This window comes from Pterocles gutturalis, unplaced genomic scaffold (genome assembly GCF_000699245.1).
Source record: "Pterocles gutturalis isolate BGI_N339 unplaced genomic scaffold, ASM69924v1 scaffold14785, whole genome shotgun sequence".
NCBI lineage: Eukaryota > Metazoa > Chordata > Aves > Pterocliformes > Pteroclidae > Pterocles > Pterocles gutturalis.
In genome coordinates this window covers 777-14,271 of record NW_010143627.1, presented here as the reverse complement: position 1 = coordinate 14,271, position 13,495 = coordinate 777, and the positions used below count along the sequence as shown (strand labels likewise).

Genomic DNA, 13,495 nt, shown 5'->3' with positions numbered 1-13,495 from the left:
CACCGGCTGAGCTTCGTCCTTCCCCGCCCTGGGACGGGGCTTTTCCCGTAAACTCGCCCGCGCTGTGTCCCAACGCGGAGTCCCAGCGCGTCCTGCGGGAAGGGCCGCAGCCCCCGGGGTGTTCGGGGAGGGACGCTGCTCGGTAGGGAGAGAATCGGCATTGGTGTTCCCTTGGCATCCTCCCTCAGCTGCTCTCAAAGCCCTTCCTCACATCCCTGTCTCTCCTCTCTCTTCCAGAGCAGGGATGTGGTCGCTGGAGCTGTGCCAGGCCACGGAGGGACCCTGTCCGAGCCTTCCCCTTTCCCCGCAGAGGGGAAGCGCCGCACGCCCGGGACGCGCACACAGCCCCTTTGTGCCACGGTGCCGGTCTCTGCTCTCCCGTCCTTGCCCTGAGCCTGGTTTGCTCCTGCCGTCGTTGCTGTTCCCCAAGCAGAAATCTCTGCAGGATTGTTTCACAACCCAAAGGTCTCATTGCTAAGTGAAACCAGTCAGCCAAGGGCTCGCTTTTGGTATTTTCCCGTAAGCAACAGTACAGTTATTGACACTGAATTTCATCTACCAGCCTGTCTCATAAGGTCCTTCTGCAATCCCTCACTCAGCCTTTATTATATTATTATTACACTGAATAATATCACCAGGGGATGTTGTCACCTTCTTGATTCATTACTTTTTCCCAATTAATTTTTAATATACTAGGCACCCAACTGTTGACTTTCCTCCACCAGAAAACCCCTCCCTTTAACTCTGTCTTTTAAACAGTTGTTTGTCCACATGCCGACATTCCCCCTTTTCCCATAGCAGCTTTTTTTCTTTAAGTGCCTTGAGCAAAGTCATGATCAAGTGCATTTTGGAAGTTCAAGCAGAAGGTACCAACCAAATCCCCTTTATCCCCTGCTTGCTGATGCCATTAAAACAATTCCAAGAGGTTTTGAAGCACGACTTCCCTGTACAAAAACTGCGTTGACTCCTCCCCAATATTTAGCCATTGATGCTGCATCACAGCATCTCTGAATTTGCTAAGAGCAAGCACTATGTTCACCTGGCCATGGTTTGCCCCATCTGCCCCGAAACTCATTTCAGAAGCTGTTGTCACGTTTGCCGTGGGTACCGAGGGAGAGGTTACCATCCCAGCTGGTAGCTCAGCTTATTCATCCTTGAGCTCCCTCAGAGCCTGTACATGGCACTGTCTGGTCCCATCAACTTGTTAGTGCTCACTTCCATCTGAATTTTAATCTCTCCTTAAAAGCACTTCAGTTTTAAACAGAGTCTCTGTTCAGCTCTCCATATGGAAGTACTCCTGCATGAACTCCTCCAGCTCTTTCACAGGAAACACATATGCAAACAATTCACTTGTTTTTCTTCTGCAGGTCAGACCTTCCCTTTACTGCCCATCACATCAACTGACTGTGGCAGTCTCTCTGCTCCTGATTTTTTCAAAATTGTTTGTGCAAGTGTTATGACCTGAATGTTCTTCATATTCCATTTTCCTTCGCATTATTTTGGGGATTGGTTTTTTTGTTTGTTCACTTTTTTTTTTCCCCACATTTCACCTGCCAAATCTCATTCTCTCCCTCTTCTACATTTGGACACAAAGGATTCCTTCTTACTCTATGAGCATCCCACATGCTGCTGTTCAATCACACCAACCTCCTTTTGTCCTCCCTCCATTCTGTTTTGATGGGTGGTAACATTTGCTCCTGGCCCCACCGTGGTGTCTTACACTGTCTCCAACGCCACCTGCAAGTATTTAAGCTTTTAGCTGTGCCCTTTACCTTCACTAGTTTCATTTTAAATTAAATCACCACCACAGAGGGAACTTGAAAGAACAATCCTACGGGCATATTAAAGATTCAAATATCAAAACGTAAACACCGAGCCCTGCAATACATTGTATTTCAGATGTGTTTCTTAAACCAGGCATGATTTTTATCCGTTTGAATTGTGACTTCGAGATGAAGGAGAGTACTTGGGGGGAAGTATCAGCATTTGATGGTGTTTACATGGTGCGTGCACCCCTCTGTCCCAGCCAGCATCAGTAACGCTGCAGGTTCCTGACATGAGCTGGATTTGTCACTTTGCAACAGTGACAGAAATCTTTCTCTGTACTCTTCCAAAGGGTCTGGAAGCCCATGGGATCCTCCTGCAACTGGCTTACACCAGACAGATGTTCACCCACACCCAGAGACTCAAGACCAATCAGTGTGACCCACCAGCAGGAGCCCTTTCAGGCCCCGACATCCCCACCAGCCGCCAAGATGCCACGTGCATTCACAAGGACACGGCAGCACAGCCGGTGGTACAGCCGAGCCAGGACTGCGCTGGCCTCAACAGCCAAATTCTGTCTCCCAAAAGCCCACAAATCAGCAGATCCTCAAGCAACTTGCCAGGCATCACATCAGAGACAGACAGCTGTACAAGAGGCTGAGGTACAGAACAGCCTGATCCCAACCCACTGCACTCCTTCTCTGGCCATACTCTTCACAGCCCAAGAAACACGACCACAGTTATCCCCAAAAGTCCTCTGGAGCTACTCTTTCAGATGTTTCTGTCTAGGAAACCCGACTCATCGCTCCACAGGTGAGCTGGTGGTGTGTACAAAGAATACTCCATGCTTCAGAAAACTGAGGAGTAAGAGACACAGATGCAGGGTTTTTTCTCCCCTGCAGGAAACATCCCAGATGGAGAGTACCACCATGAGGATGAGTCCTGGAAAAGTCAGCTGTTACCAGTACAGGCCAGCTCCACGATAAACGACCATGTACTCTAACCCTGGGCTGCTGAAATACCTGTCCATGTGAGGATATCCATGTCAGCCTTGTTTCTCTGAGAGGGGAAAGGAGGTCCTTCACCTCCGAAAAACCCATATAGGCTGTATGAAGCAAAGCTGCATGTTCATGTGGAACTGGTTCTGTTCTGACAAACCTTACAGAAAGGGAAGATCTCTGTAAATTACAGAGGACTTCTACCAGAATTGTTTATCACACAACTCCCCACACCAGTCAAGAAAAACTGTTCTGCAGGCAGTGACACGCTTACTGCAGTCCCCTTGGGACCCTTCTAAAAGTCACCATCCCTGGAGCCACTTCCCTCCTCTGGCACAAGGACAGTCTGGAGTCAAGGGTTACACAGCAAACTCGGCACCTGTGTTATTTCACCAAGCCCCTTTCAGGATGTCTGAGCAACTTGTTACTTTTCATTTGGCTGATGGTCTACCAGACCCCTAACCTAGTGGGCATCTTCTCTCCCCACCTGCTTCAGCCCTTCCTCCCGTCCCCTCCCTGTTCACTGGGATCAGAATTACCCCGAGCACCCCAACTGTCCTGTTTTTGCTGATTCTTTAGTTCAAGTCTCACCCTTCCTTCATTTGCGGCTGAAGAGGAATCTACCTGCTGCCCCATCAGGACTTCACCTGCAGTCTATCTTTGTCCTCACTTCTCACTGCAGCAACACCACCAACATCAGGACTAACTCTTCCAGCTGAGTGCTGCAGAAGTGTTCAAACACTCCAAGACTGCACTTCAGTGTACTGAACATGATGACTGGTTAATACGGCAGAAATGGGCATGACAAACAGCAGCCTTTTAAAGAGGTAAGAAAAAAAAGAGTCAATATTTCTGCGCTTTTCAATTGATTAACCTCCCCCAAAAAATACATTCCTTACACCCCTTTTATATTCAACAAAACCTGTACAGTTCACTTAAACCAAATAAATGTATGTTTCCTTAAAAAAAAGTCACGCATTACAGGAAAATTTGATTAGGTCCTGCTTGCCTTCTTCATATTTAAAGATATTTTAGGTGGCCTAAGCTACAGTAACCATGACTGAAGAGTTGCAACTTGACAATGTGCCTACCAAGTGAACTTCCAGCGGGAAGGTTCAGTTGTTCTTTGTTATTTCCTACGATGCTTAGAAAGCCAAAGCACGAAAACCCACCCAAATACTAATAATTAAGAGCTTCCTGTGCAGATATTAGAAACATAATGTAATATTGGAAGTCCACAGCAGTTCAATTTTCTAACAAATTGAATACAAGCAAGACCAACATTGCAACATGAAGTGGCAAAGTGAATCCTGATTGAAAAATTAAATTCTTAATGGCTTTTACAAAAAAAATTTAAATACCTATTTCACGAAGCACTCCGAGAAAGGCTCTGCATTAAGCACTCAGCAGCTCACATTCTTCTACTGTGAAGCGAGACTAACACCTGGCACTAAATTAACTATTTAGTTCTTCAGGAAACTCAGCTGATATTCCTTATATTTCTAAGGCAAAAATGAAAAAAAAAAAACTTTCAGATTATATATTACAAAAACAGCATGTTCTCTGCAAGTCAAATCCTCCTCCCATATTATTTTACTTATTACATTAAAAAAAATCAAAAAACGATTCTTGGATTGATGGCACCTCTTTAAAAAAATGAATAAATAACTCAAATTGCCAAATATTAGATCATTTAAACATACCTGCACATCACTATTTGCTATGCTTACGGGGAAGCCATGAGGGCAACCACATCCATACACAGCTGACTACCTGAGCTTCCCTACAACTACGTTATAGACCAAAATCTTATAACATGAGAGCTAATTCAGTTTTCTAAAAATACTGGTTGCTTAAAGCACCATCTCTGAAGGCAGCGACGCGCTGCAGCTCGCCTGTGCGCACAGATCCCAGACGGGTCCCTACACTCTGCTCCAGTCTCTGCTGCACTGAGTAGGGATTGCCACCGTCCACATGTGACTGCACTCTGAAGGCAGCTGGAAGGGAATGGGAGAAAGCTAGAGAGTAGACAATGATTCATTCCAACCTTTACTTAGTTTGCCCCATTATTTTGTTTTTTTCTTTTCAATGTAACTTCCATGCAGAGTTCTCCAGAGTAGCTGCTGATGTCGGAGCCTGCCTTCTGGCCTTGGCACAGCCACAGGTACTTCTAGCCACATGGGAGAAAAGCTTTTGCTACATGATTCTTTTTTTTTTTAAATTTTTAGGCCAACAACGTGTTCTCATCTGAACATTACAGTTAATGAGCCCTATCAATAATTTCTAACAAAAACTGTACATGAGTTTACAAATTTTTTTTTAAATTTTTAGGCCAACAATGTGTTCTCATCTGAACATTACAGTTAATGAGCCCTATCAATTTCTAACAAAAACTGTACATGATTTTACAAATGTATTAACATATAAATAATGAGAAGCTTCCTGCCTGGAGCCTCCACAGTAGTCTTTTTGCTTGAGAATATAATACTGGAAAGGTAGACCCAATGATCCCTTTCCACAGCACCAGTCAGAGCTGGCTTAGTCCAGTCAGCCGTTCTGCTCAAGCATCACAGGGTTTTTCTTCTTCAGTGCCTCTGGCTTCAATAAGCAGTCTGTCATTACTGTGCAAAAGCAAGAGTCCAATGCCTTTCAGAAGGAATCCTGCTGCTAAGAGGCCTCTGCCACGCGGTCATCGTTCTGGTCCGAGCTCTTGCTGGAAGGTCCGTTTCTTCTCCCGACAGTGTTTCTTGTGAGCAGGCCAATCTTTCTGCTGGCATTGTGACCCACAGTACCTCGCTACCTGGCATCGGCCACAAATGTTGAATTCACGTAACTAGGAAGAACACAAGACAGCGTTAATGAGCCTGCTCCGTACCAAGGAGCACCCTGACATTACTTCCCAAGTAGGTTTCTGAATTTTGCACCTGTCACAAATACGAACATCACACCAGGAGCGTCAGAGTAGCAACAGGTTTTGAAGTAATTGCATTTGTTTGATTTTGCAGTTGCTCTCACAGAATTATATTATGTCTTAATAGACAAAATATTTGAGCACTTCACATTTGTTCTCACACTGCTACTGTTTTTGCCAACCTAAGTTCTGTTTTCAGCTACAAACATCTTCAATTCAGAAACGATTAGGAGGGCCGCACAAGCTCAGTCACTGCCAAACTTACAGTTATCCAGGAAGCTTTCATACACAGACCCAAATAAAAGGTAAAGCTCACTCTATTTCAAATAGAGGGCATTTAAGACCATTTTGCAAACGTTCCCTTCCCCAAAGGAAAAAGTGGAACGTGATTTTAGCCTACTCAGCATTTATCACAAGAAAAGCCCTTCTTATTCACAGATAAGGACATCGGCCTGACAAAGAGAATGAAATGTCCAAGGGCTGTGCCTCTGACTGCAGAAGTTGCTTAATTTCATCTACCTACAGCAAAGAACTAGAACCAGCTTTCCTCCCAGTTCTCCCCTGAATAAAGACCACTCAAATTCACCCCCTTCTCATGAAAAGTCAAGCATGCTATTTTTTTTTATTCCACTACTGCCCAAAACCTCTTACAATGCTTTCTCCTGTCTTTTACAGCTGCTTGCTCATTCCAGATCTGGGTCCGTAGAGGAATCCTTCCACCTGTCTTTTCGTACACTCTGCAGAAATTACACTCCTCACAGTAAACCACCAGGTCATTTACTGTTCCAGCTCAAAACTACATTCTCTCAAACTGAAAATCATCATAGGCCCTGAAGATTCATGCCAAAGAAAACCCGAGTTAAAAATAATCATTGCTTTTAGCAACTGAGTGGCACCTGTAAAACCTTTCAATTTCAAGGCACAGACAGTAGCCTGCAGCATTACATGCTCATTTTCAACTCTTTTGAACACACCTGTTTTTCAATCATTGTGCATGGGGGGTAGTGACATTCATAATATGTGCATGAGTTCTCTTCCTCCTCCACAACATCCCCGTTAGCGTTGTAATATCGTGTTACATTCAGGACAGGAAACTGCTCTTCTATAGGGTCTGTAGGAAGCTGTTGGATTGCCAGCCAATACAGACTTTGTTCCCTGTAAAAAACAAGTACAAATTTGGTCCATAAATTCACAATAAGCATACAGGGAAACTGATTCCAAATTAATAAAGTAAGGTTAACATTGCATTCCACCTGTTAAGCCTCAAACTACACATGCTGCTCATATACTGGATCTTTTTAGGGTTATTTTAGCCTAAATGCAAAAAAAAAGTTAAAAAGTATCTATCAAGAAATATTTCATCACGCAAAATTATTTCTGTGTAAATGGCTTGAAGCTTGTTTCTTGTCCTTGAACTCCCAGAATCATCGGGAACATCATTGTAGCATCATTGCCATTCACTGCATCTTCTCAAAATCTGTTTAACAAGCTCTGACCATCCCTATCTTATGGGTGCTGCAACTGTTTCAAGAAGTGTCTAGCGTGATGGTGAGTCTATGGGTCTCCCACCAAAAATGAACATGCCTGCACTACATCACAGATTAACGAAATCCATCCTGACATGAAGAGTTTGATGTGCTTTGAGTAACACTAGTGCAACACAGCACACAGGAAGTTCCCCCAAACTACTAGAGAAGGGTGATGGAAGTCGATCCCAGGAACTCATTTTGATTTCAACCCAAACACACAACAGCAAGCGTAAGCATTTTGCAGCTGCTGGCTTCTACAGGTTGTGTTAGAATTTCGGTGTCTGAGGACGAGACCCACAAGCCAGTAAATCTGCAGATTTCAATGTCCCCAGATGCCATCCCAGGTGCCATCACTCAAGCAGAAGCAAATGCAGCCTTACTTTTTTACCGTGGTGACAACACCACCCACAAGCCAGTAAATCTGCAGATTTCAGTGTCCCCAGGTGCCATCACTCAAGTGGAAGCAAATGCAGCCTTACTGTTTTACCGTGGTGACAACACTTGGCACAGCAGGACCTCTACATAATAATACCAAGGGGTTAGTGGCCCCTCCACAGCTAGCACCAACAGTGAGCACTAACTGTTCCCCAGGTGGGGAAGCTAAGATGTATAGTAACGTGTGAGTAGCCCAAGGCCAAAATCTTGTCTCTGCCAAGATGAAAATCACTAAAAAATGGAGACAACAATTTAAGATATTGTCAGGTTTTTTGATGGCAACCCCCTGCCAAATATTGACGTACCTTTGTTTACTAGAGATTTCTTCAGCTTTGGGTTTCCACCCCCAAGGAACCAGGCGCAGATTGTCGAGGCGGTTGTCCACTGTCACCGAATTCAGATGTACCACCTGAAATCCAGGAGCAATCCCTCCCCGGTGTCTCTCCCTGGAGGAGACAAAACCAACTTGAAGATCAGTGACGAACAAGACCCTGTAGCTAAAAAGCAAAGAATCACACTAATTCCAGAAGTCACACTCCTTTCTGGCCAGCTGTCTGGTGTCACCGAAACAGCTGCAGTAAAACTTGGGTTGCCAACAGACTAGAGGCAACTTCTCCTAGAAGAGACTTGTTCCAGGCGGTTATTTCCATTATAGATGAGTTGAATCACACAACAATCATGGTGTATTTTAACTGTAAGCATATTGCAAAGAATGTTCCAGAGACTACCACTCCAGCTCCTGCAATGTAATTATTGTGTTCCACAGAGCAGGCTTGAAATGAGCTAATACTGCTTTATTACTGGAATAGGAAATTCTATCAGACACATTTATGCAAGTTTGGCACTGGTGTGAAGACAGAGTTTGTTATTTATGAAGAAACATCACTCAATAAGCAACAGGACAGAGGTTTCACCACCACGTATGCAAATGCTTTTTAGACTCTAATTGTGCATAACGCACAGAAAGCCTGCCACGACTCCACAACTGACCAAGAGACATCCACTGAAACTTGCTCAAAACCAAAGCAGAACTATTAGCAAGGAGGACGGCTGCAAATTAAGTCCTATTGCAATTCTTTCCTATTGCCTTCTAACAGTTTTAATTTCACTTTCCACCTTCTTTTCATCTCTCCTTTCTGTTTCATGAAGTATCAAGTTCACTGTCAAGCACTCTTAACGCCTGGATGAGTTTCCCTATCGCTTCTTGTGGGAATCCCCATCCCACCTGAAATGCAAGGGTTGGACAGAAACAGTGTCTCGGCATGTTTGCTGAGCCATGATTAATTTTACAGCACAGAGGGAACATCCTGGCAGCAACCAAGGACAATGTAAAACTGACAGTGCTGTCTGAGGGCTACCCAGCATTTCCTTCTAGGAGACCATTCCAACAGCTACTTACAACTTTACCCAAGTCTAGCTTAGAAGCTGCTTCCAGCTCAGTGTTTACTGAACATTTCAGTTCAAATGGCTCATCCAATTCTGACAAGATACAACTGCCCAAATTCAAAAATTCCCACCTTTTTTTTTTTCCCTTTACAAAGCTCTCACATTATCCAGCAGAATAAGGAAAATCCTATCAACGTGACTGACAACGAAAAATATGGTCTTTTGTTTTCCTTGTCAAAATCCATCCAGATATGGTTAAATTATATACCTTGGGGAAAGACAACCACTTGCAATTCACATATGCCCGAAAACTTCCTAGAATTTAATGAGTAAAATTCCCTTGGAGAGGATACACTCAGCACCCACACGCAGCCCGTGTTCCAGCTCATAAGCAAAGCAATTCTCCATGTTCCACGGGAACAGAGCCTCCTGCTAAGGAGCCTTCTGGGCCTCCACAGACCTGGGAGAAGCTCTCCCCTTTGAAGATAAAAGGAATAAAATCCCTCTTTTGGAAAAAAAAAGAAAAAACAAACACCACACAAAAGCAAACAAACTATGTAAAGGAGTCTGCCGAAATGCACTAAAGGAGGAAAAGCTACTTTTGAGTTGTCAAAGGCTACTGGAGGGTCTGGCAAAGGAAGTCAGGAATCCCGAGGGCTACAAGTGGGAAGCCAGGAGGTACACAGACCCAAAAAGATGAACGTGAGCATCAGTCAGATACAGAGACAGTGAAGGAGTTAAGGTTCTTAGCTAGACTAGGACAAAGTTCCAACAAGAGATGGGATAGATATGAATGAGGAATCTGGGAGGAGGAGACAGAAGTTCAGAGCAAGAGCAAACTGTGCAGGGGGGGAAAGGGAGGAGGGGAGTCTAAGACCAAGTTAAGAAATATTTTTGAAATTGATTATATAATGAGAGTTTAAGAGAGGCTGGAGATCGGGAAAGAGAGAGGATTACGAGAGATTGTTCAGGACACCAGGAAGCCACAGAAGAGTGGCACATGCCTACCACTGCTCCTGCAAAGTCTAGGTCTGCACCCACAGCCCTCCATAAGCAAATACCAATAAAATTCACCAGCACAGCGAGCCACTTTCTGCACTGTGTATAAACCCACATTCGTCTACATTGCTGTCTGTTTTTCTATTACTTCAGGTGACAAAGGTCTGAAAGTAAACATGGAAATTGGATCTTGCTGATGACCAGGAAAAGTATTAACATAACGCCCCTCGACTGAGAGGCCAGAATTAGCACAGGCAAACTCAGGACGGTCCCTTTTCTCCATAGGTAATCGAGCAACCTTTGAATGTACAAGCACGGACTGCTCCCCTCCCTAGACCTACACCTCAAAAGTGCACAGCATGGACCATCACCAGACGCTAATCAGAAATGTGCAGTGAAGGACAGGCTCATGAAGAACCTGTCTTCTCCCTGCAGAAGGGGACAGAGAAGAAACAGCCTTGCTAATGCAGCCAATGCTCCCGCAGAGCCACAGCTTCCACCTCCCCCGGCACACCCGAGATCCTACAGGATGGCAGGCAAAATACTTAAACCAAACCTCTTCAGAGAATTATGGGGATACTGTTCTTTTTGTATTTCATCAGCTAACTTGAACCGGAGCCATAATCAAGTGGGCTACAGACAGTAACAGTGATGGGAAGTGCTCTGAAAAAAAAAAAAGAAATCAGGTCTTAGATGTCTTTTTGAACATGCAGTGATACTTATGACTAATCTCCTGATGCTGCTGTTCCCCAGAGAACATCACTGCACCCAGACAAAATAAAGCAAGCTGGGATTGCTATACAGGGAACAGGGCGACAAGACGACAGACTTATTCTGCAGGTCCCTCACAAGAGACATTCACAGCCTGCTTTGGAGGAGCTAACAGTCCATCCTGAAAACACAGCAAGCACTAGAGAGGCTGCAGGAGGTTTCTCCTGAATTAATATTTGCAGCAAATGTGGTATTTTAGTGGTTTCCATTGAGTACTGCAGGTCACTCTGCAGAGGTCAGCAGGAGGGCTTTGGGGGAAGAGTGGGAGAAGGTCCCTGTCACTGCTGCAGCTTTGGCAGCCACCAGCTTCCTATTTTGAGGGCTGCGTTATGTGAACAGATATTTGCTTAACTAAATAAAAAAAAAAAAAAATCTGCTTTACTTGCAGTAGCATCCAACACGTGCCTACTTACTTCATCTCAAACCAGAAGCACCAGATCAGGTACTTAAACCAACCAGGTTGGCTTTTTTCAAAGTGAGCTGAATGTTTGGGGTATATTTGGGAGAGAACAGTTAAGTGACACTCCTATACCTGCAGTAATTCAAGTTCTTTGCTTTTAATTTACCCCAGAAGCAAAGCTGGCACCAGAAAGAATAACAACTGCTACTGTCCTTCTCTCATTCTTTCGAAGGCTCCAAAACCTTCAGCATCACTCCTTCTCGCAAAGGGAAGGATCTGACACTAAAATACATTTCTGTTCTGTTCTCACAGCAGTCCCCAGTGCAGGTAAGTAAAACTGAACAACGTGGTTATTCTGTTTCAGAGGGGCAGGAACTACACAGCACCTGTAGCCAAGAGGCTTTCTAAAGAGATCAGGAGACCCAGTCACAAGGGTATACTAACCTGCACTGCATCAGCTTGTAACTAAAGATCACAGGAAAACAAACACCCTCAAAGGGATCAAACTGACTCCACAGAAACAGCTGTTACTTGTATTATTTCGTATTTTCTAGTTGAAGAATTTGACTTTACAACTTCAGAACTGCAGCTCTGCTTGCCCGAGTTTACACCCCGCCTTTCTGACTTTCAAAAATCCCCTATAACCTGCACAACCTCAAGATTTTTTAACACAGTGCATGCTAGAGTGACAATTTGAATTACCTGAGTATGTTAGAATTATTTCCTAGTTTAAGTAAAACAAACTAGCAGAGGCAATGACTGGGCAGTGCAATAAGCAAAGAGCTGGACTGTCATCATCTACACAGCCTTCAGAAGGAATAATTTTAAGGTGCTGTTTAGTGCTACTTACAGGCGACACTTATTTCTGCATGAGGTTCACAATTAGCAGTAGCCGACAGTGATTTACCACATACTGGAGCCAACTTCATAATAATTTTCAGCAAAAGTTATATGTGCAACAAGATTAAACATTAACAGGTGCAGGTTAAAATCCATATTTATTGAACAGATTGTAAATAATAATAATAGTCTCTGATATTCTTCCTCCTCTTGTACAGAGGCTAGTTTGGGGAAGAAAAAGTAACCTGGAACAACAACAAAAGCACAGCTATATCTTGGGCACTGGGACTACAAAGTATTGTTTACGGGACTGAATACAAAAGATGATTGATTTCTCAAAAAAGGCTTTTGAAAGAAATAACAGTTCTCTTTAGCATACCCTATCTTTCCTACAAACCCATGAACACATCTAGAAAGAGCAACATATTAGCCCACCAGACGAGCTAATCTCTCACAACCGAGGAAGTTGGCCTCTGAGTCTGAACTGGCACCTACGAAGGATATCAAGCAATGATTCTCACAATACGGAAAGCAAGACATAGCAGCTGATATGAAACACCATCAGTATCACTTGAGACAGCTTTCCAGAAGCCAAAAAAAAAACCACCACACCCAAATTTTAAGTTATCAGAGGTTCTATCTCTCTCCAGCGCTCTGCCAGTTCTCACTGGTGCCAGTAAGACGTACCTGATTATCACAGGAAAAAAAAAACAACCCACAACTCAAAAGGTTAGTCTTCACCTTAATAGGTCCTTGTTCCCCCACCCCTGAAGTTTTAGCTGTGTTTCTCAGATTTACAACAGTCTCTACTAGAATAGTACTCACCTATCAGTGTCTTCCCTGGGGATAACATTTTTAGAGACTCAGCTGTTTGGAGGCTCAGCACAAAACCAAACCATAATAAGATCTATGGGCACCCCCTGTGCTGGGTTTCCAGCTGAGTGTAGCTGCAAGCCTCCTGAGAAGACTTAAAATACTACAGGCAGAGACGTAAACAACATACAAGTTGATGGCAGCAAACTCCAGCTCAGTGAGCCCATCAGGTTTGAGCTCTCCTTACGATACCTACCAAAGCAGCTCATGCAGGAGACGGCCAGATCCCCTTCCACGGTTTTTGTCGAATGCGTAAGCAAATATTTTAGCACCATTTCCATCAGCATCTACCTCCATCCGAGCCTAGAGAAAAGGGAAAGGCTGTGAGAACATCCAACACTGAGCAGCAGAGCACACGCTCCGCTGGGATACGGGAAGGACCCGATATTTAACACTTGTCTCCTAGAGGTCACTTGACCTTAGCGGAATTCGAGTTGTTTCAAACCTCCAAGGGGAACCAACCAGCTCTGCCATTGTTGTTTATGAAGATGGGAAAGGGCAGAAAGGAGGCCGTGCACAGCAGGGGTGCCACTCGGACAAAGAACAGCGACAATCCAGTTGTGAGCCCCGCGGGCCAGGACCCATCCTC

The 13,495-nt window shown here is 44.3% G+C and overlaps 1 protein-coding gene across 1 annotated transcript; it reads right to left on the bottom strand.

The window, feature by feature from the left end:
• Positions 1–4,812: 4,812 nt before the first annotated feature.
• Positions 4,813–13,226, bottom strand: ZMYND19 (zinc finger, MYND-type containing 19). Its single transcript, XM_010084815.1, has 5 exons — positions 13,103–13,226; positions 7,943–8,083; positions 6,648–6,828; positions 5,157–5,595; positions 4,813–5,055 (listed from the first exon to the last, which is right to left on the bottom strand). Exons 1-4 carry the CDS (start codon positions 13,201–13,203, stop codon positions 5,452–5,454), a joined length of 567 nt encoding a protein of 188 aa, XP_010083117.1. The 5' UTR covers positions 13,204–13,226; the 3' UTR covers positions 4,813–5,055; positions 5,157–5,451.
• Between the last annotated feature and the right edge of the window lie 269 nt (positions 13,227–13,495).

Bases quoted from the DNA above. Each gene is read 5' to 3' on its own strand.
- ZMYND19 (XM_010084815.1), bottom strand. From the start codon at position 13,203: ATGGAGGTAGATGCTGATGGAAATGGTGCTAAAATATTTGCTTACGCA. The intron at 6,829-7,942 runs GTACGTCAATAT...TGTTTTTTACAG, and splicing joins GAAATCTCTAGTAAACAAAG to GGAACAAAGTCTGTATTGGC. The intron at 5,596-6,647 runs GTGTGTTCAAAA...TGTTCTTCCTAG, and splicing joins GCACAATGATTGAAAAACAG to TTACGTGAATTCAACATTTG.